Source organism: Poecilia mexicana, unplaced genomic scaffold (genome assembly GCF_051168715.1).
Source record: "Poecilia mexicana isolate PSO_F unplaced genomic scaffold, ASM5116871v1 scaffold_2, whole genome shotgun sequence".
Classification (NCBI taxonomy): Eukaryota; Metazoa; Chordata; class Actinopteri; order Cyprinodontiformes; family Poeciliidae; genus Poecilia; species Poecilia mexicana.
Window position 1 is genome coordinate 9,223,798 of NW_028263371.1, and position 20,242 is coordinate 9,244,039.

General features: G+C 41.3%; 2 protein-coding genes across 11 annotated transcripts in view; both read right to left on the bottom strand.

Moving 5' to 3' along the window:
- Positions 1–20,242, bottom strand: part of LOC106927836 (LIM domain only protein 7) — a 59,688-nt gene that overhangs the window by 18,792 nt on the left and 20,654 nt on the right. For 9 of the 10 annotated variants that reach the window (XM_088010330.1, XM_015003749.2, XM_088010333.1 and 6 more), the window contains 4 exons: positions 10,878–10,908; positions 8,859–8,972; positions 6,833–7,049; positions 5,138–5,384 (listed from right to left, as the gene is read on the bottom strand). In XM_088010330.1, the coding sequence (XP_087866456.1) occupies positions 5,138–5,384; positions 6,833–7,049; positions 8,859–8,972; positions 10,878–10,908 (609 nt within the window). Of the gene's footprint in view, positions 1–2,873; positions 3,021–3,908; positions 4,224–4,678; positions 4,988–5,137; positions 5,385–6,832; positions 7,050–8,858; positions 8,973–10,877; positions 10,909–20,242 lie in introns of all 10 variants that reach the window. The other variant, XM_088010347.1, reaches the window with a different exon arrangement.
- On the bottom strand, positions 166–2,835 carry LOC106927896 (LIM domain only protein 7-like). Its single transcript, XM_015003789.2, has one exon. It carries the CDS (start codon positions 2,516–2,518, stop codon positions 1,676–1,678), a length of 843 nt encoding a protein of 280 aa, XP_014859275.2. The 5' UTR covers positions 2,519–2,835; the 3' UTR covers positions 166–1,675.

The following is a 20,242-nucleotide window of genomic DNA, read 5'->3' on the forward strand; positions in this document are numbered from 1 at the left end:
ATTAAACTGCCTGACTTGTTGCAGTCTGGGCTGCTGTAGTTTGCATCTGCCCTGTCTTGCTGCTGCGCTTCGAGTTTCACATGTTGGCGTGATGCTCTTTTCAGCTGAACTCGGGGTCAGATTCACGGCTCGGGGAGTTATTCAACTGGTTCCAAAGCAAAGTCATGAAGTTGTTTCTTTTATTTTATTGAGCAGAAATATATGGATTTACAATTTACAGGCAAATTCAGACTTTCAAGAAAACAAACTAAAGATGAAAATGTATGGGACCAGTTTTTTGTCATGAAATCCTTTCCTGTCAAGGAGAAGTTTTGGGGGGTTTTGTTCATGAACCACACCCACACACGCAGGAGCAGTAAGTTTGCTGCACAACCGGGGAGTTCACCCTGAAGGTAAACAACATGCACCTCTGAACTGCAACCATTTTCAGAAAAATAAAATATTAATTCTCAATATAAGAGGAAACAAAATTGAAACTACTCATGGGCAAGGAAGACAAATGTTTAAAAAAATATTCCATCATTATCATTGCTTTGGTTTAAAACCCTTTTAACAAGATGCCATTACTCCACACTGCTGGTCAGCTGGCTGAAAGAGGACTACGCTAACAAGACATCTGTGTCAGTGTAAATATTTTCTGCCCCAAAAAGCCACAAAGTCAGTCTCTTATGATATTTTAAAACTACAGGTAAGCTATGAGAAGCTCACTGTCAAAAACAAAATAACAGCAAAAAAAGTGATCATTTTTGCCATTCCAAATATAATAAAGCTAGTCACACAAATACCTTTTCAATAATGTAATAAAGTTTTTAATATCCAATAATAAACTGCTATATTGCCAGTAACAAAACAAAAAGTTATTACCTCTTTGGTTCAGAATTAAAAACTCATTTTAAACGTGATCACTGCAGTGGACAGTCGTACAATGCATAAAAGCACTGTTTCTTGGAGCTACAACAATAAAGTAATAACTAAATCAACTTAATTATTGACAAAATGTAATTATTCTGAAGGACCTAAAACTTTCTTAAATTATTGGAAAAATACTGCATTATTGCCTATGAGTTGATTGCCAAACTAATTACACAGCTGATGTAAGTTAGATCCATTCCTGCTACTCTATAAGGAGCCAAACGACAAACACACACACTATTCTGGGCAATAAGCACAAATTATTATTAACTTGAAAAAAATTAGCTAAATGTAGCTGGTATTTAGTACTGTATTTTTTGCTTATGTCAATGTGTCAAAAGAAAAATGCAAAAAGCGTATTATTGCATTATAACCAATAGCAATTACAACAGCAATAATATGGTGCAATTTAACCAATTAGATTATTTTGTCTTTTCGTTTCAACCTTCTCGTGTAAATACCATCAGACTGTATTTTCACTCAAAGCCACCAAACAGTGACAACGTGATACCAGAATATGTCAAGAACTAAATAGACTTTTTATACAGCAAATGTCAGTATATCTCCTTCTATGTGGCTTACAGCAACATGTTTTAAAGTGACCCAGTGAAAAAAAAGAAGAAGCAGCGTTTCATTCTAAACAAGAGCGTGACTGGACAAAAGTTCAACCTCAGACCGACTCCACATCCATCAGGACTCGTGTGTCATCCGACACAGGGGCGGTAAATGGTACACGGATCAGAAGTTTCACATCCATCTGCTTCTACACCTTCAGAGCCACTAGTCTCTCCAATAAAAGCTTCCTCTTGTATCTTAGCTGAGAGGCTTCCCTGATTGCCTGCCACCTCTGCAGGTCGCCTTTGCTACAGGAGGAAGGCACGGAGGGAGTCGTGCGACCGGCCAATGGGCCTCTCTGCTGACTCTGATCGGAACAATCTCGCAGCTTCCGAACCAGCATGTCATCCTTTTCTGGCTGGAGCTCATTCTTAGCTTGATCCTGCTCAGCCGCGGCCGCTTCCCGAGTCAGAGGGCAGGGGGCGCAGAGGAGTCTGGCTTTGAGATCAGCAGGGAGGGCCCAGGGCTCCGGGACGTGCATGGGGGCATAGTTGTCTGGGGCTCCCGAAAGCGCTCGCTGCCTCTGGGTTTTCTCCCTGCGATAAACGACATCGTCCCGCTCAATGTCTGGAAAATCGTCTCCCTCTGCGTCTCCGCGAAGGTGTTGCCGTGTGACGATATTGAGCTGCGGCTCAGATGAGTGGAGTCTGCGCTTGGCGGGGAGCCGAGTCTTGAACGCGGCCAGGTCTGCGTTGGACTGAAACGACAGGGTCCGCCTGGCGAACATGTCATCGTTCTCCAAGTCCGGGTCAATGCTTTCATAGTCAATGGGGTCCGGTGGCTCTCTGGGGTCTTCGCGCCCCAGAAGAGGCCACTTCTCACCTTTGACCAGTCTGGGACCTGAGGCGGGGTCCACGGGGGCAAACACCAGAGGAGGGATCTCTAAAATAGGGGGCTCTATCTTGGGGAGCTGTGGGGGAGGGTGTGCTTGGACATGAGTACTGCAGGGTGAGCAGAAGGAGAGAAAAGGATAGAGAGATGATGAGCGCATGCATGGGACCTGGATCGAGGTGCAAGAAAAGGTGGAAAGGGGACATTTGATTCAAACAGATGCTGATAAAATGAGGTTGTTACTCGTAAATGCACACAGCTGCGAAATAATACCAATGCAAGTTGATTGCAAAACTGGGTAGAAGCTGTAATAAATTTAAATACAGCTCATTTCCAAAAAAAGGGGTAGCAAACTCCTTGTTAGAGCTCGTTAAGGCAACCCCAGCGGCTCAACTACTTTATTAGTCGATTAGAAAGCAGCTTAAATCAGTTCAGCCCCATATGGAGTAGTGTTCATTTAAAATGCGATGCTTTAAAGCGAACTCGCATCGTCACCGTCGTGCAGCTGTATCGACCTTTTCCCGACAACAAGGGTGGTTTGAGCCGGGGTCTTGTGTTTGTGGGAGCGAGAGGGGGAGGTTGCAGAAGAAGGGGGAGCGGAGGAGAACCAAGGACCAATGCCGCCCTCTGAGTCGTCGGACGAAGAGCCGGACCGCTGACGGCTACAGCCGAGAAGAGCAGGAAGAGAGAGGGACAGAGGAGGTTAGAACAGAGCAGAGGGCGTCCGATCGATCGCAGGATAAAAGCAGGACTCATAGGAGTTTGGGAAGTCGTACTGCAAAGAAATGCGCTGTTAAATAAATTAAAAATATTTTTTATATTAGCATGCAGTTAGTTAAAGGAAACTAAGCAAGAAGAAAACAAACAGCAGTGTGACTTACACCTCGCTAAAGTCGTCATACCCCTTGAACTTTGTCACTTTTTGTCACGCCGACTCTGACCGGAAAAGTATTCCCACAGCATGATATTGCCACCACCATGTTTCACTGTGGAGATGGTGCTGGAGTTAGGAGGAGATTGGGTGCAACAAGGGGAGGAATACAGATGCTGCACTCTGGGTTGTCGTGTTCGCTGCACCATACTCAATGGTATATGTGTCAAACTCAAGAACTGCGGGCCAAATCAGGTCCACCATAAGTTCTCATGTGGCCTTCTGGACTTTAGAGCCTTCAAGATAACAGTTGTGTACTTAAATATTATTTCATCAGTCAAATCAAAAACAGTTTTTATCCGTTTTCACATTCTATCACTACCAGCTCTTCCCACAGTTTGGTTATGACACCCCTGCTGTGTACTGATTAGGTGGTTTAATTAGATTTTATTCAGGTGTATCAGAGTAAAGTGGGCCAAAAGTAAACCCAACCACACAATCTTTATTTTATTATACACCAAAAGTTTACGGTCGTACAGGAAAATGTGGAAAAAGTTCAAGAAGTATGAATGCTCTTGCAAAGCGTTGGGTAAGCCGAGGTGTAGCTAACATGTTACGATTCCCTGTTGCATTTTGGTCCCCAGTAATGCGACACACACCGTCAGCCCCCCTCACACACCTGAAGCCTTGCATCTCCTTGTACCAGGGCCTCCTCTGAGAGCCCAGTTTGATCTTCTGTACATGAACGTCTTCTTCGGGCGTCCAGAACTTTGGTAAGAACTTGTTATAAGACACGCTGCTCGCCCGCTGCGGTTTGGCGCCTATCTTACGGGCATAGAGATCGTCCTGGACAGGATCGGCATAGCCCACCTCATCATCATCATCCTCTTCAGAATCATCGCACGTGTACCTGAACAGGCTGTCGGAGCACACGCCCCGCCGGTGGTCCACCCTCACGCGGCTGCGGTCAAGGGACTGCGTTTTCCTGCTTCTGCTGCTCAAAGGAGACAGCCAACCACAAGTGCCAAATTAAAAATCACTCGTTGCAGGAACCAAGCTCACAAAAGCCACGCAAAAAAAAAAAAAAAAAGCACAGCAGCCTCAAACCAAATGATGTAAGGATTAGGAAACCCAAGCAAACTCAAGGCAAACTGAGAAACCAATTTTAGGTCCTATGCCACAAAAAAAAAAAAAAAAATCAAATTCCAACTCAAAGCCCACATTTTTTTTTTCTTTAGAAAGAACAAACATGGTTTTACTGCAGCTTGAATCTGTAAATCACTCTCCCCAAAAACTCCATCAAACGGAAGTGTTTGAAGCTGTGTTAGAGGCAGAATACTTTGTTGCTCATGGCTGCAATAAACCATGCAAACTGAGAGGAAGATGAGCATTGGGTTTTTATCTCTCATCACACAGGCACATCCACACTGCATCTTCATGTTCTCTGACCTGTCGCAGGTCACGTATAGCTGAGTGGGGGAAACAGTGACCTTGGGCCAGGGGCCGCCTTTACCCCAAACCCCCCGTCCCCTTGCTGAGGGGCTGACGGGCACGGCAAAGTTGGTGGGAGGAGCAGGGGAGGGACTGTGGAATCGTCTGCTTGCCAGATCGTCCAGGACGAGATCGGGGTCGGGTCGGTCTGGGTCCGTGTCGCTTCCGCTCCCTGAACCATATTCCCAGCGGGGTTGAGCTGATGATGGTAAGGCGCTCTGGGTGACATGGCTGCTGCCATAGCCAGGAGCGGAAATCCCTTCTTGACTAAGATCGTCATCCCACAGCATAAAAATTAAAAACACAAGCAACCATGCTCACACTTTTGTGAACTTTTGGCAACTAAACAAGCCAAATATTTCACCAACATGAACTAAATAAGGAACAGCACCTTTAAGTGTAAAAAAAACGATGTACCTGGTGAGCGTGGCTTCATCTTCTCCGTAGCTGGAGCTGGCCCAGCTACGCCGGCTGTCCTCGTTTCGCTCAGCCCGTTTCTTCCTCAGCGGAGCCGGCACGTAGCCCGACTGCTTGTCCTTAGTGGGCAGGAACTGGTTAAACTGGGCGCTGGCTTTAGGCGTGATGACTAGTGACCTGCGGTAGCTGAGGCTGTTCTTGTCAGCCATCCTGAAGATGGAGTCTGCCTCGATGTCGCTGCAACAACCTGGACAGAGAACCAGGACAGGATCAAGAACTGGTGCAAAACAGAAGGAGGGAAAAGAGAAGAAGACAAACAAAGCCAGAAAAGAGTGAGGTTTGTGTGTGTGTGTGTTTTGGAGTGACTTTGTAGGAGTAACTGAGGGGTGCAGGGTGGGGAACAGAGGCCTCTTCATTTACAAGCTGCTGTGGACGGCTGTGGAATGTCTCACTGCTCCCAGTTACACAAAAGAACCGCTGGGTCGCCCAAACGTCCATTACCAGAGAATCCGTTTTACATCAGTGTGTCAAAGTTTTGTACTTTGATATTCTACAAAAAAAAAAAAAAACTTCCACAAGCCTACCACTAGATGGCAATAGACGTTTGTTTTCACAAATGGGAGTCAGCTTTTCAAGACGGCGGGTCTTCCCAGTTCACAAATATTTGAACGTCCAGACAGATGAAATGGATTTGAAATATTGAGGCAAACACACAAGATAAGAAGGTCTAGACCAGCGGTTCTTTAGCTTTTAAGAAAATAAATATTACCTCACGAAATATTAGGTGTTCCAAGTTCCACCTAATCCAAACCTTTTAAAACAGTACAAGAGCTGCAGCAAGAAAGACAGAGAGAAAAAAACAAAAAATGAGAGAAAGAGAGAAAAAGAGTAAGAAAGGAAGAGTGAAGCAAGCAAACACAAACAAAGAAACAAGACAGAAATGCCCTCTGAATTGAAAATCTAAACAGTCAAAGACAGAGTTTGGTAATAGGTAAATCAATTTAACCTACAAATCCAACATGGCCGATAATTGCTGAAGCTGCAGTTAGAAACTTTCTGTTTTTACGTCTGGTAGCAAAACAAGCAAAACAAAAAACAAAAAACCTCCATTCCCAAAATTTTTCTTTAGTGCTTGAATGGAGACATTGCTGAAGGATGCATTGCCATCGGACTGCAGCCTATTGTGAACAGTAAGGAAAGACAAGGTAGGGTAATTTTATTCACATAGCACAATTTCAACAACAAGGCAGTTCAAAGGGCTGCAGTAGCCAATGAACAGTCAATGAGAACAACAGTAACTATTACTGGTTTCATCCAGAGGAAAATAGACACCAGCACTTGTTTGTGGTTCATTTTCTCAGAGTTTTTATTTTTAAATATTCTCAACTGCACTTCCTCTGTGAGTACTGCTCTCTTGAAACAAAGATCAAAGTGCACAAAGCACTGTGGTCACAGCATATTTTTGTCCGTTTGGGGTGTATTCACTCTATGTTATTACTAATTAACTTATAAATAGTTCACAGTCAGAGTACCGCAAGTGGTATTCGGACCACAGTTTGAGAGGTATGGATCTAGAGACTCAGTGACTCACTACTATTTAGAGTAAAACACAGATTTGAAAAGCAAAACCCAGGCAATTTAGCGGACGAACGACACAAAAAGGCAAGGGAAAGCGGCTTGAATCGTCTACTGTACCCTCGCTGCTGCCTTTGAGAGTGGCGTCGGATGAGATGCTGTGGGGTCTCGAGCCCAGCGAGTCCAAACTGTCCAACGAGTCGTCCCTCCTGTGTCCGCCTCTTCCGCCTCCACCTCCTCTCAGGGAATAGATCTCCTCTCGCTCAGAGTACCAACTGTCTCCAAAACCGCTGTCTCGAACGCTGGAGCCCTTCTGGCTGTTTGATTCCTGCAGAGCCTTTCATGCACACACAAACACACACAGTCGGTCACACATTTGATGATAATAGGGTGCCAGTTAAAATATTTAGCTTCTCTGTTACTGTCCGTTGTGAACCCCATTTCATCTGCTTTAAATTTTGAACCATTTCAAGAGCTTCCCGTTCAGACGAGCTAAGTGTTTTGTGGAGTTTTGCAGGTAGACGAGACAAATTTAGGTACTTGGCCTTTGGCCTAGGGTTAGGGTTAGGGTTAGCTGTCAAGTGTGGTGGTCATAGCATCATGCAAAGACCTCTGAAATCTTCAACCTCAATTCAAATCAACCAGACAACAAAAACTTGGTACCAATGTGGACTTCAAATAGGACTATGGCACCAAACATGCATCAAAAATGTTGTGGGAACAGATAAAGTGGACTAACGTTAAGTTTTCCTGTTGACCGAAAGGGTACTGAGTGAGAAAGAAGCCACTGCTATTAAAATCAACACGTACCAACTCAACTAAAATTGGAAGCTGCCCTCATGGACAAAGGGTTCATGGCCAGAGAAGACAAAGATTGATCTGTGCGAACTCAGTGACACAAACGACCACAAACCAACATTTAAACTGGCTTAAATGACTAAATCAGGCTGACTTTGACTGTCTCTTCCCAAAGCGCTAACCTAAAGGCCCTGAAAACTAACGCGCCCTGTTTAATAGCGGGGCGAGTGGCAGGAAGCCATCTGCTTGAAATTAACTCTTCATTAAATAGAAAGAGTAGTCAAATATCAAACTAGAAAGGGAAAGAAAGAAAGATTCAAACAATAAAGAATTAAAAGCCTCAGAAGTACTTCAACCAATAATGATTGTATGCAAACTGGCAGAAATAACGTGGGTGCTTAACACCTTTTTTATGCCTAAGCACACAGTCAGCAACGCATCTAGATGACACTGTGCCAGTTCTAATATTTAGCTCCTTTGAGTGTGTAAAGGGGCGGAGGTGCGCGAGATCTCCCAGGTAGATTTTAAAGTCTGTGTTGACGTGGTTACTGTAAACATACAATGAGTTATAATGGGTGACGGATGGCGAAATCTGCATCGAAAAACATCATCATTTCTTCCTTCCTGCCATCTCTGTCAAAACAAACTTCATCCCCACACCCTTAATGACTGTGTTTACTACAAGACGAGAACGTCGCTGCACACAAACACATAAAAGCCTCTTTAAACACGAGGGCACCGAACAAGCCAAAACGTGTCAAGCGATTTAAAGAGAAAGACGGTTTTCTGATCTGTAATCTTCCGAATCCTGCCAGACAATAGAGGTCAACAAATTAAAACCCGGCCAAAACCTCAAGAGCCGCTGAACTTGGATTAACGTGGCTAAATGTACAAAATGTGCCCTGACCAACTCCTATTACCAAAAAATCCCTGGAGTGAAGTGGATTACAGAGGGCTCACACACAAGCCATAAATCCACGCGAAACACAAGGTGCCAAGTTCAACACTGGCACGGGCAGGACGGGAGGGACGGAATGCCTCTCTGAGGAAAAGAAGTGGCTATTTTAACATGTGAACTATGTGTGCCGCGTTGTAAACAAGATGAAAATAGCTGAGTCAAGGGATCAGGTCACTTATGACTTAACGCAATGCTGGTTTCGCCGCCCACCAGAGCGCGGGCTCCCTCGGCCGTCTGTGGCCGTCCTCACGCATAGTCCACATACCAGGGAGGATTCACAAATGTACTGAGCAGTGACTGTAAAAGAGGATTTCAATACACGCTGACAGCTAAGCCTTCAACAGGTCATAGAGCCCAGAGGTACAATTACACCTTCGAAAAGGAATTCACCTTGTATAGTGCGGTGCCCAATAATCCCTCGAAGGCCTTGAAATTTAGGTAAGGTCCATCATAGAAAGGATCACTCTGAGCTCTTCTACCCAGCCAGTAAATGGTGATTAAAACCTGGAGACAAAAAAAACAAACAAAAAAACAGACAGTAAATAAAAAATGGCAAAATTTAATAACCATCAGAGAATATACAGCTCTGGAAAAAATGAAGAGACCACTTTAAATGTTCAGCTTCTCTGATTTTACTTTATATATATATATATATGTTTGAGTAAAACGAACATCGTTCTTTTGCTCCATGAAGTGCTGACAACATGTCTCTGAAATTCCAAGTAAAAATTTTAGTATCTACTTGCAGAAAATGAGAAATTGTCAAATACTTTCAGACCTCAAATAATGCAAAGAAAACAATTTCATATTCATTTAGAAACAGCAATACTAACGTTTTAACTCAGGAAGAGTTCAGAAATCAATGTTTGGTGTTATAACCATGAGGTTTTCAATGGGGTTCAGTTCAGGGGTCTCTTAATTTTTTCCAGAGATGTATATTTATCAAGCAATTGCTGCACTTTTGCCCTCAGTGGTGAATGATTTATGCTGTGCTAAGGCAGGTGATTGTTCTGGTCTGATTTCTAGGCTCGTTTAGAAAACAGCACATCATAAAGCCGTACAGCTAAGTATACAATTTCTCCAACAAATAAGCACACATCAACAGCCTCCTACATTTAATGTGGCTCTCAACAACATGTAAGGTTGAACCCCAAGTTCAAAATACACAGAGACAAAATTGACATAGGGACATTTAGAAACTTAGCTCAAAACTTTTTGGATTTGAAAAATTTTAGCAGATTTGTTGAAGGCTGAAATCAGGATCAACACTCTTTAGGGAGAACACAGAAACGCTTTTGTTTACAGTTGGTAAATGCTAACCACGGTAGTCGTTTATGGCTCTTTAATCATTTTGTTTTTCGTCTTTCAAAATAACAACCAAAACTTTTATTTTGCAGTGATTCCTCACCACTGCTACAAACAAATAATCAATCATACGTTGAGTCAGGAAGTCTAGGAAAAATACTTTGAACACTGATAAACAGAGACTGAGAATCAGCTAAAACACTTATCTTCAGGTCAAAGCTTTACTGGAGGTCAGAAATCTGTTCAGTCCACGTCTACCTTAACTTGTCCACTAAGAGTGGATAAAAATCTGTTTTTAAATGTCTTCCTTTTGCCTTTTGTTCTTTCAGCTATTTGAATGAATACAGCTGTGAGCATATGAGCTAAATTTTCAGCTACCAAACAGGAAAGTAGGCAGGTGAAACAAAAATATCCTCATAAAGTGTTGTAATATTTAATACAAAATGTGCAAAATGTAAAAATAGAACTGCTACTATGTCTTATCCTAAAGCGAGCAGAAGAAATCAAATGCTTGTTAAGCACACACCTGTTTTATCTGCTCTTATATAGATTGTGCACCATAAGACACAGTGTTTACCATTTACTTACGTTTCAATCTGTCCCTTGTCATGCATGTTATAGTTATAGCTTAAAAAATCTATGCTGATTGTTGTAGTACGAGTTGTGCGGCGAGGTAAAGTGGTCATTAATAGAAATGCTTTTCTGTGTTTTACACAGCAGAAGAGGCAGTTGAACCTTATTGTTGTGGAAATGACAACTGCATTTAAATTCTATATTCTATTGTAATTGTTTGTATTTATGTGATTGACTCTATAAGGATCATTGCCGTTAGTATTCGGTTTTACTTGGCTCTCCATTTAATTAATAGACTCTGTCTCTATTGGTCAGCATTTTCCACAGAGTTAATTATTAACAAGTAGCGATTCTGCGTTCCCCTCTATCGTTTGTAAAACTTTTCAAATATAACAGTAGAAATGAACAAGGAGTGATATGCTTCAGGTACAGTCCCTGACAGCACCGTACCTGAAATAAATCAAGCTCTACCTTTTTATAATTACCTAACAAATCACAGACCGACAGATGATTTATGAGAAAACAACTCACATTTTTCAGCCTCCTGTTTGTCTCTTGATGCCTGTGTGGGAAAAGAGCAGAAAGGAGAGATGTTTGTGTACAACTGCAAATGACAATAAAAGAACAGAGGGCATCGCTGTGAGCTTTATGTCAGCTGGGCAGTGAAAGAGCTGGAAGCTGAGAGCACAATCCTGACTTCTGTCAGCCCTCCGTACAACAACACACAGAGGCACAGAGAAAAACAAACATTATTTCTGAAATGGAAAAAAAACAACAACATCAAAGCACAGCAGAAACTGATTTTTTCTTTTTTCTTTTTTTTTCTTTTAGCTTTCAAACATGTAGAACTAACAATAAGTTGCTCAAAACATTTGTTTGACATTAAAGAAAGATTCTTGATTGTCATTTTTATGGGAATAAAACTAACAACCGGAAACATGACACAAAGCACAGCCCTGCTGTGAGAGAACAAACTCTCTGAAGAATTAGCTGAGCTTTTTCTCTCTTTCTGTGGCTCAGCAGTCTGGCCCGACTGTCAGTAAATCACCTAAGAGGGAAAAATCTGACTTCCCGTGGAGACAAAAACAAAGCCCACGGCGTCATCCTGGAAGCCCTGTATGACTCTCACCTTTGTGTGTTTCGTGTCTACCTGTCACTTACGGTGACAGATGTGTCGGTATATACGCCACTGAAGAGAGAAATGATTTACAGCCTTCCTTCCGTCTTTGCTGCATCCAACATGTTCCTGATTTAATGCGGTTGTGCTGATAATAGCTAATAAGCAGACTAAAAGCATGCGCCTTTGAGGCCATAATCACAGAGTGATGTAAAATTCAAATAACACCCTCAAGTGTGCTGACTGACAAATGCTTACTATCATGATTCAAGCCCTGCCAAAAAAAACAACTTCTTGATTATTAATGTTTTTGGAATCATCACAGTAATGTTTACAGTAAGTGCTTCAAACAAATATTCAACTTCTGATCTGAGAAGGCTGACTTTTATAACCTAATGACTAGGATTTCAAAAATTCACATTTGGGAATACGACTTTCTCAGTTATCTGCATCTTTTGTTTTACAACCAAGAATTGAGTTTAAGAAAAACAACAGTCATTTTTTTCAAACAAGAATTTAAGACAAATATGCTGTCACACTAACACTGCTGAATATCTTTAAAGTAGAAAGTACACAAAGTATTCAAAGTGACAGTGCCACCTTCAAAAATCCAACTATAAACAATCTCCACCTCATTGTAAAAATAAATAAATAAATAAAAAAATCAAGTAGGTAAATGGATAAAATATGGTGGCAGGAATGTGCTGAGAAAAAGCAGCAGCATTTAGGAAAAAACTATTTTCACTCGACGGTGTTTTGGTGTAGTGTTACAGCTAGTGGCACGAGAGTTATTTATCGTCAAACAAATAGAACGGATCAAATTTAACACCAGCAAATTCTTAAAACAAACACGGTGCTGTAACCAGGGGATAATAATCCCAAACACGCCAAAATCTCACTCAACAACTGTGAGGATTTGAGTTTTTTGTGTATTTATTTCTAAGTTTTTCTGAGTTTATTTAGTTCTGTTCCCCTGTGAGTCTGTGTTTTCTGCTCTTTCTGCTCCCTTTTTGCTTCCCAGGTGTGTCTAGTCCCCCTGATTACTCCCTGTGTATTTAAGCCCACCTGTTGTCTCTGTTCTTTGTCAGATCCTTGTGTGTTTGTGTGTCACCGTCAGTCGTCGTCACAGTAGAACTGATAAGTCCTGTGTCGACTCAGCTCTCGTTTTCAGTCTTGTATTTTCAGTTGCTACCGGTATTTAGCTGTTGCTAAGCCTTCTGCCGTGCTGCCTGAACCGGACTGTTTTGAGCCACTTTCTTATTAAACTTTTCATCGTCATCATCTCAAGCTGGGTCCCTGCGTTGGTTCTCACCATCACAAAACCGCCAAATCATGACAACAACAGAGCAGAGGGCAACATGGCAGACAAAGATCATTATTATTCATCAATAAGTGTCATCGGTACGTTTAAATCTTTTGGAAATTGCAAGAAGGATTTCTGCTGAAGCTAAGTGCAAATATTTACCATAGAATTATTGATAAAGCACAGCTATAAGTACAGACAAATATTTAAATATGAAAAATTTAAATCTTACTAAAAGTTTCTCACTAACCTAGTCTGATGGTGAGCCCTGGTAGCACACTGCACCAACAAATCTTCAACTTTGCTGATAAAATTAGCCAATAATAACTCAACATGCACAGAAGCACTAATGAATACACTCAAAAATTTGGCACAGAGCAGATATCCAAAAGCATCAAAAATGCCATTTGCTTATTTTTTCTAAAGCAATCATTCATGGCAAAACTGCTACTTTTCTAGCTTCCTGCGGCAGCAAGCTGAGCTGCAGGGCAAACACCGGTTTGTCGTTAAGAGGCAGTGTTATTTTAGTTTTATCTCTTCCTTCATACTGCTGCCCAACATCTGCGTCTGCGTAAATGTATTTTTCTTTGCAAGTTCTTCTTTGTGCAGTAGTAAAGTTTCTAATAAGTTTGTGAGCCGGAAAGTAGATATGCATTTAAAACTACCAGCATTAGGAGGTTCAACAACTTTGGTTTACCTTCACTATAACTATGAAACTATAAGAAACTATATTTACTCATCTATATTTGAGGATGAAGACTTTTCATGTAGAGTGTTTTTTTTTTTTGCCTCCTGGTAAAAGCATTTAAGTATCACAGCAGCTGCCTGGACTAAATCCTGGGTCTGTACCAGCAACACTTGGTGAGGTCGTCTCTCTAGCAAGCTGCCAGGTCGTTGGGAACTTTCTCTGTTGGCTGTCAAGTTCAGTCCCCCTGCCCCCAAAACAGCTGTGTTGTGTCGGAAAGAGAAATACAGTCAAGTCGTTGAGTTTGCAGCTAACTAATGCGCTCCATGGAGCATGTAGCTCTTTGTTTGTACGTCAAAAGTGAATGTTGTGTATTTACGTGGAACTCTTTCCTCTTAAGTGAGTTAAACTGCTGTGATTACAGCACTGCAACGTTCAACCGCTTATGGCATTTCACTGGATGGGTGGCAGATCCCCTTTCCCACCAGTGTGCGTCATCTCACACGAGGAGTTTCCAACACGGTCATTTGCCAGAAGTGAAAACTGAAGTGGACGGGGTTTTTTTTTTTTTTTTTTTTTCAGTTGGGCCTTGCACAAATTTATAGGCAAAGAAAAAAAAACGGCAAAGAAAGAATAAAACAATGCTTTCTTTTTTTAAAAAAAAAACAGTTGCAAAGTATTATACTTGGAAATAAAAGGAGATTTAAGGTCATACATTGGGAATAGCAGCAGCAAAGGAGAGGAGTAAACAAAAAGATCTCTTTTTTTTTTTAAAGTGCCTCAGGACTCGCACATAGATGTCAGAATCAGCTGAGCTCTCATATGATGAAGCAAAATCACTGGGGGAAAAAAACACATCAGGAGTCTGGTACAAAAACAGCACAGAGTGTACACCTAAAAAAAACAAACAAAAAAAAACACATCCTCTGACACAGGACCAAGTGACAAAATAGCAACACGTTCACACTTACACCCATTTTCCATTTTATTAGGTACACCAGATGCTTGGTTTGAACTTCAGCAAGTCATCTTCTCCATCCTGAGACGCCTAAATTTGCTGAACAGCTCCCATGTGATTGGCTGAATCTTTATTTGTAATACCTAATAAAGTGGCAGGCTATTAGATGTTTTTCTTTTTTTTTAAACAAATTTGTTAAAATTCATACACACATAATGGATCATTTTTAATATTTCTGGTAATATCTGTGAAGTACTCATGATGACATGAAAAAGGTTTTACTGTGGAGAGACACCACACAATAGAGAACATCAAAAACCAGACATAAAAAGCTGAATAATCAACATCTGACAAGCCTTTTAAATCGTTTTCACGAGGAGTGGACGTGAGTTGCGCCAACACATAAATTAAACAAAAAATGCAAAAAAGGAAGTAAAGAAACATGGGCTACTATTCAAATTTTAGACAAATGAGTTTCCTAACAGAGAGCAAAGAAAATTCTCTTTCCAATTTCCTATTTTCGCTTGTGCTGCAACGCGAGTGAAAAGACATGTTAAGATCTACAGTCGAGTGATGAGCAAAATATGTGAAACCTTTTTACATGGCCTGAAACTATGTAGAGTAAACCGCAACATACCAGCAAACCTGCTCAGCTTCATCAACGTCACAAAGACAAGCAAGCTACTTCCCAATAAAAAAAAAGTAACACATACCTTAGAAATGAAAATCTTTCACTCTTTCAACATCTGTCTCACCACACAAATAAGAAATAAATCTGTTTTTTTTTTTTTTTCCCTCTCTCTCTGCTGCGGGTCGCAGCAAGCATCCAAGACAATCTCAGCAGTGCTAAAAAGAAAGTTGCTCTCAGTTTAATTAGTGGAATCAGCTGTGGTTGCGACAGTGTTGGGCATCATTGTGGCGTGCTTATCTGAGACACAGCAGCCTCTGTGGGCAAGGAGCAGGGTGAGGCTGGCATTTCCCTCTCCAGCCGGCATACAGAGCACAAACATAACCCTTGTGTTGGGCCTGGTACAGCCGGGGGTCACAACTGGCAGACGAGGAAACTTTAAAGGTTGCTTGGCATTGCTCCTTGTTCAGTTACACAACCGGACAAACAGTGATGGCCGTGCCTTTTACATAAAACCATGAAACCTAATGGTTTTGTGAAACGTCGTCTTCGCACCATTAGTGCACAGTGAGCCACACCCTCAGTACCAACAAACTAGGCGTGACTCTCGTTCTTTCTACCCAGTCGAACTTAGCTACTAATTTTACACAGCTAAATCATTTGGTACAGTACATGTCCACCTTAAATACATTCTGTGTGGCGAGTGAAACTTTATGAGGAAAAGCAAAAAATGTCCTTTTGTGGTAGTGCGGACGTTTGGTCTGCAGCCAAACAAAGCCATTACATAATGGAACCACATTGCATAGGCACTCCTCTCCTCTGTTCTGTCAAAGATGCCCTTGAAATTCCTGAATGGCAACATAAACCTTGATGTACCTGTCCATCTTAAGTAGTTTTCTTTTATTTTTGTTGTTTGGGAGAGCAGCAGTCACATCTTGTCAATAATTTGCTCAATCAAACTGTGGAAAAAAACGAGACTTTGGACCTCTCTGCAGGGGGTTGATTTTCTAAATCACTGGGGTCAATAAGCAGATGCCTGGGTTTCTTATTCAATTAAAAATAACAATCCAACTCATATATTCCACTATATACACCTCTAATGGCCTTGAATTCAAATAGGGGACGAAAGGGACATACACAGACACGTATGAGGGGAATATTGACATTCTGGTCACTCACAGGGAGCAAAAAGAAAAAACAAATCAAGTAACTTCTGACTAATTTATGTATTAACCATGCCCACAAAGACATTTATATGTGAGACATGAGAAATGAGCTTTGATTGCATATTATTTTGATTCTTAAGTGTAGGAGCCATTTTCCCATTTTTTAGTTAAATCTTAGAATTTAAATTGTTTAGTTTATTCTTTTTTGTTTATTTCCCAGGTGATTTATCATTAGAATTTTTGTTCTTTGATTAGGAATTCACTTAATTAGTTAATTAACTTCAGGTTGGGATGTGGGTATTTCACGGTATAAATAGGTGGGTCTCTTGGGCAGCTTATTATGCACGTGGGTGGTCACAAGGTTTTTTACCAGCCTATAGAGTCAGTCACATCAGTCTCTAATCGTGAGTCAGATAACAGGTACAGGAATAGGAGCAGAAGCAGAAGCCTGTAACCTTTTTGCCTGAAATGTGAAATAAAGCCAAAAAACTATATTTTGACCTTTTTGATCCTTTGTGCTGCGTAAACCAGAATCCACGGTGCATCAGGTGACTATTTGAGTTGGATTCACCTTTGTTTTGGTCACTTTTGAGTTTTTATTTTTTTTATTTTTGAATTTAAGTTTTGGGACAAATAGTCACTACATCAAGTTATTTTTTTCTCAGAATGAGACATTTTTCTGCTTGCTTGGTAGCTTGTAGCTAGCAGCTACAAGCTACCAAACTTAAGGCTTCAAAATAAGTATGTGGCATATTTAAAGGTCATGGCTGAAGTACTTTGGCTATTTGATAGAATTACAAACCCCTTATTTAATTCTTTAATACATTTTATTTCCATCTAAAAGTACTGATTTTGCAGCGACCCTCTTCTCACCTTCCTATTTCTTTAGTCGTCATTTTGCAAAAGTACACATTTGTTAATGTGGCAACATTATCTTTGCACTTTTTGGTACAGACTGCATAGAGTGGATAGATTTCAGACTCTCTTTAATGAAAATAGACACTTTTTTTGTTGGGCCAAGACAAAGAGAAGCTAAATTTGACAGGCTGGGGGAACAAAAACAAGTTTTAACCAGCTACACGACTCTGATCGATGAGAACCTTTAATAAAGTTATGCTGGTTGATCTCTTAGGTCATCTTTATGATGTTGATGCTTGTAAGGTTTTGTAACGCGGGTTGTTGGAATGAAAAACACTTTAATGGCTCATAAAAAATGTTGTAGTTTTTCAACAAAATATCGTCAAGGAGACCAGGTCCCAGTAGCTGTCGCAGTAAGCCGACCAGGAGTTACTCAAAGTGGTGTCTTTTTAGCACTTTCTGGTTGGCTGGTGGGTTTTATTCAGTATAGAGCGAAGAAAGATATGCAAGATTTGAGGCAAAGCCACAGGCCAGGCCTCACACCCTCCCAGCTGAGACAATGTTTGCCAGCATTACGTATAGGTACAGTCCCCCCTACATCCTGCTCCTTCTTCATTTCTCCAGGGTTTTAGTCTCAGTTGTGCAGCCTATGAAGCATAATTCCCAAAATAAATCTGCGAGTCAACAGGCAGTGGGTGGTGTCGAATTCCTCCAAATATCTTTAAATTCAATGACTCATCTGGATCGCTGCAGTTTCCTGCAGAGATGACGAAAAGTAGCAACGCTGGTTTGGTGAATCACAGTCTCCTGTGATGCATCGGATCCAGTCTGGTCACAATTTTAAACAAAGGCGTTACATTTGCTCTGTATTTTTTTTATGACAATCTTTAATTGGTCCGAATCCTCCGGCACAGTCACCCCTTCTTATCAGGGTGTTGCTAAATCACAAGAATTTGTTTAGCTGCAATAAAATTTTGATACCGACCGGGCTGTTGATTGATAAAGGTCTTTATCAGGACAAACGTTGCACAACACAAAGCAATGCAGCATAGCAGGAAGGTGAATACTACAGCATCTTCACAGCTCAAAGGTCAGGGAAGATATTCAATCTGCGTTTATGGCTGTCGTAACAAGAACGTTGTGTGAACTGAACTGTGTTCTCAGCACACGTTGTCAGTCGATGTCTGACTCCAGCTTCGCAGCGCACCGCGATGATATGGAAGACCAATCACCGGAAAAATCAATGAGGATTGTTTTTCACCGCAACGTCTCTAATTTAAAGCAGTTGTGTGATTGGGAATAAACAAATTAATTAAATTAACAAAGTAACAAACTGGTCAACAAAACGCCAAAGAGAAATAACCCTGTCCAAAGCTTTGTAGTCCTGTTTTTATCTGATTAACTATCTAAATGTTTGCATCTGTAACAATGACTGATGGAATTAAGTCTTACAATCGTACAAGATGTGACCGGAATGAAATGATTTTCAGCTCAACAGTGTCTGACTGAACGCAAACTCAAACATCAGACATCATTTTCAGCTCCAAACCTGAGGGATAACTGGATGTAAAAACCGAGTGTGAAAGTTAGCTATTTTGTTTTAACAATAATCTGTTCAAATAATATCAGAGGAGGCAAAAAATAGATACAGGGGTACAACACTAAGCGTTATTTTCTACTTATGTTTAGACATGTCTGCGGTTCCTTCATCGCATAGATAATAGTAAGGCTAAATATATATAAATATACTATATTAAAATTATCCCAATTTATTGATTTAGGCTTTAAGCTTCAGCTTACTATTTATTATGCTGAATTTGGAAATATATACATTGATGATCTTCATTCTTTGGTGAATACACATTCTGGCTGATGTTTATAGAAAGTAATGCCAAACAGTGTTGATTATCCTCATCGCCCCCCTGCCCCCACTCTAAAGATGATCTTAAAAAGGAAAGAGAAAAGTGAAATATTCTGAGATCAAAAAGATTAAAGAAAATCTTTGATCTCTAATCAAACAGAATAACAACAGTAGGAAACAAAATCCAACAGCGCTAAGCAAAGCACCTGTCAGGCTGGGCTTTAGGGGAGTGGAGGCTGGACAAACACCAGGATTCAGACAGCTGATAGAGACAACTTTCTCTCTCTCTCTCTCTCTCTCTCTCTCTCTCTCTCACTCTGGAGTTAATTTGCCTAGACTCCGATAAGCTGCACAGCAATAAAGCCGTTGGATGCACGTCTGCAGCCTTGTTTGGCATTTTCGACTCATGTTACCTCTTTGTGCGCCGGGTCCCTTTGACTGCAGCGACGTAATTATACCTTTAGTCTCATCTATGGCCACTCTCAAAAGAGTGAAAGAGGAAAAAAAAAAAAAACGATAACAAAGAGCACAAACAGCTTCAGGTTAATTTACCAAACGTGACGCTTTCCAGCAGCAACAATGTCCACATTCCTGTATGAAAGAGCAGCTAAAACCCAACCCGACTTTAAATGCCACATGCAAACAAACGCAGGTGTGCTCTGAACGACTGTACGCCGGAGCAGGACGTACCGATAATCTATTAAAAGCTCGTCCACTGTGAGCGCCGACACCATTCCAATCAATCCAGCTTGTCAAAGTGATCCCCCCCCCCAGCCCCCAAAGAGCTAAGAATAGAACAAGGGGGAACTCACTCACTCAACAGAAGCAGAAGAACTGAACTTTGAGGCCGCTTATGTTTTTTCCTCTATCCGCATTCGCCTACTGATATATTGGTTTGCTTCATCTGGCTGCCATTAAAAGGAAGATCATTTTCTGCTGTCATATCGAGAGTGCTTTACGGCCAATACCCTGCGAAAATCTTATGCAACGCTCAGCGCATCAAAGGGCTATCGTTACATTTACAGCCCTGATTTAGACATTTAGTGAGCTGCATCTGAACACAGACTGTCATCTGCTGTGGGCCGAGGGTGTGTCTCAATAAAACGGAAGACAGATTTGCTTATTTGGAGTCCAACAGTACATCCTATGTGACAAGCGCACGCACACACAATCGCACACACATGCCGACTGTGCATGCTTTATTGTTTTATTAGGATGACACTTTGGAAGGAATCGAAGCAAACGCTCCAGGAAGTGAAACTACTTTCTCAAGGTGATAACGCCTGAGGTGAAATTAAACGGCGCAATTATGTGGCCAAG

Bases quoted from the DNA above. Each gene is read 5' to 3' on its own strand.
- LOC106927896 (XM_015003789.2), bottom strand. From the start codon at position 2,518: ATGCGCTCATCATCTCTCTATCCTTTTCTCTCCTTCTGCTCACCCTGC.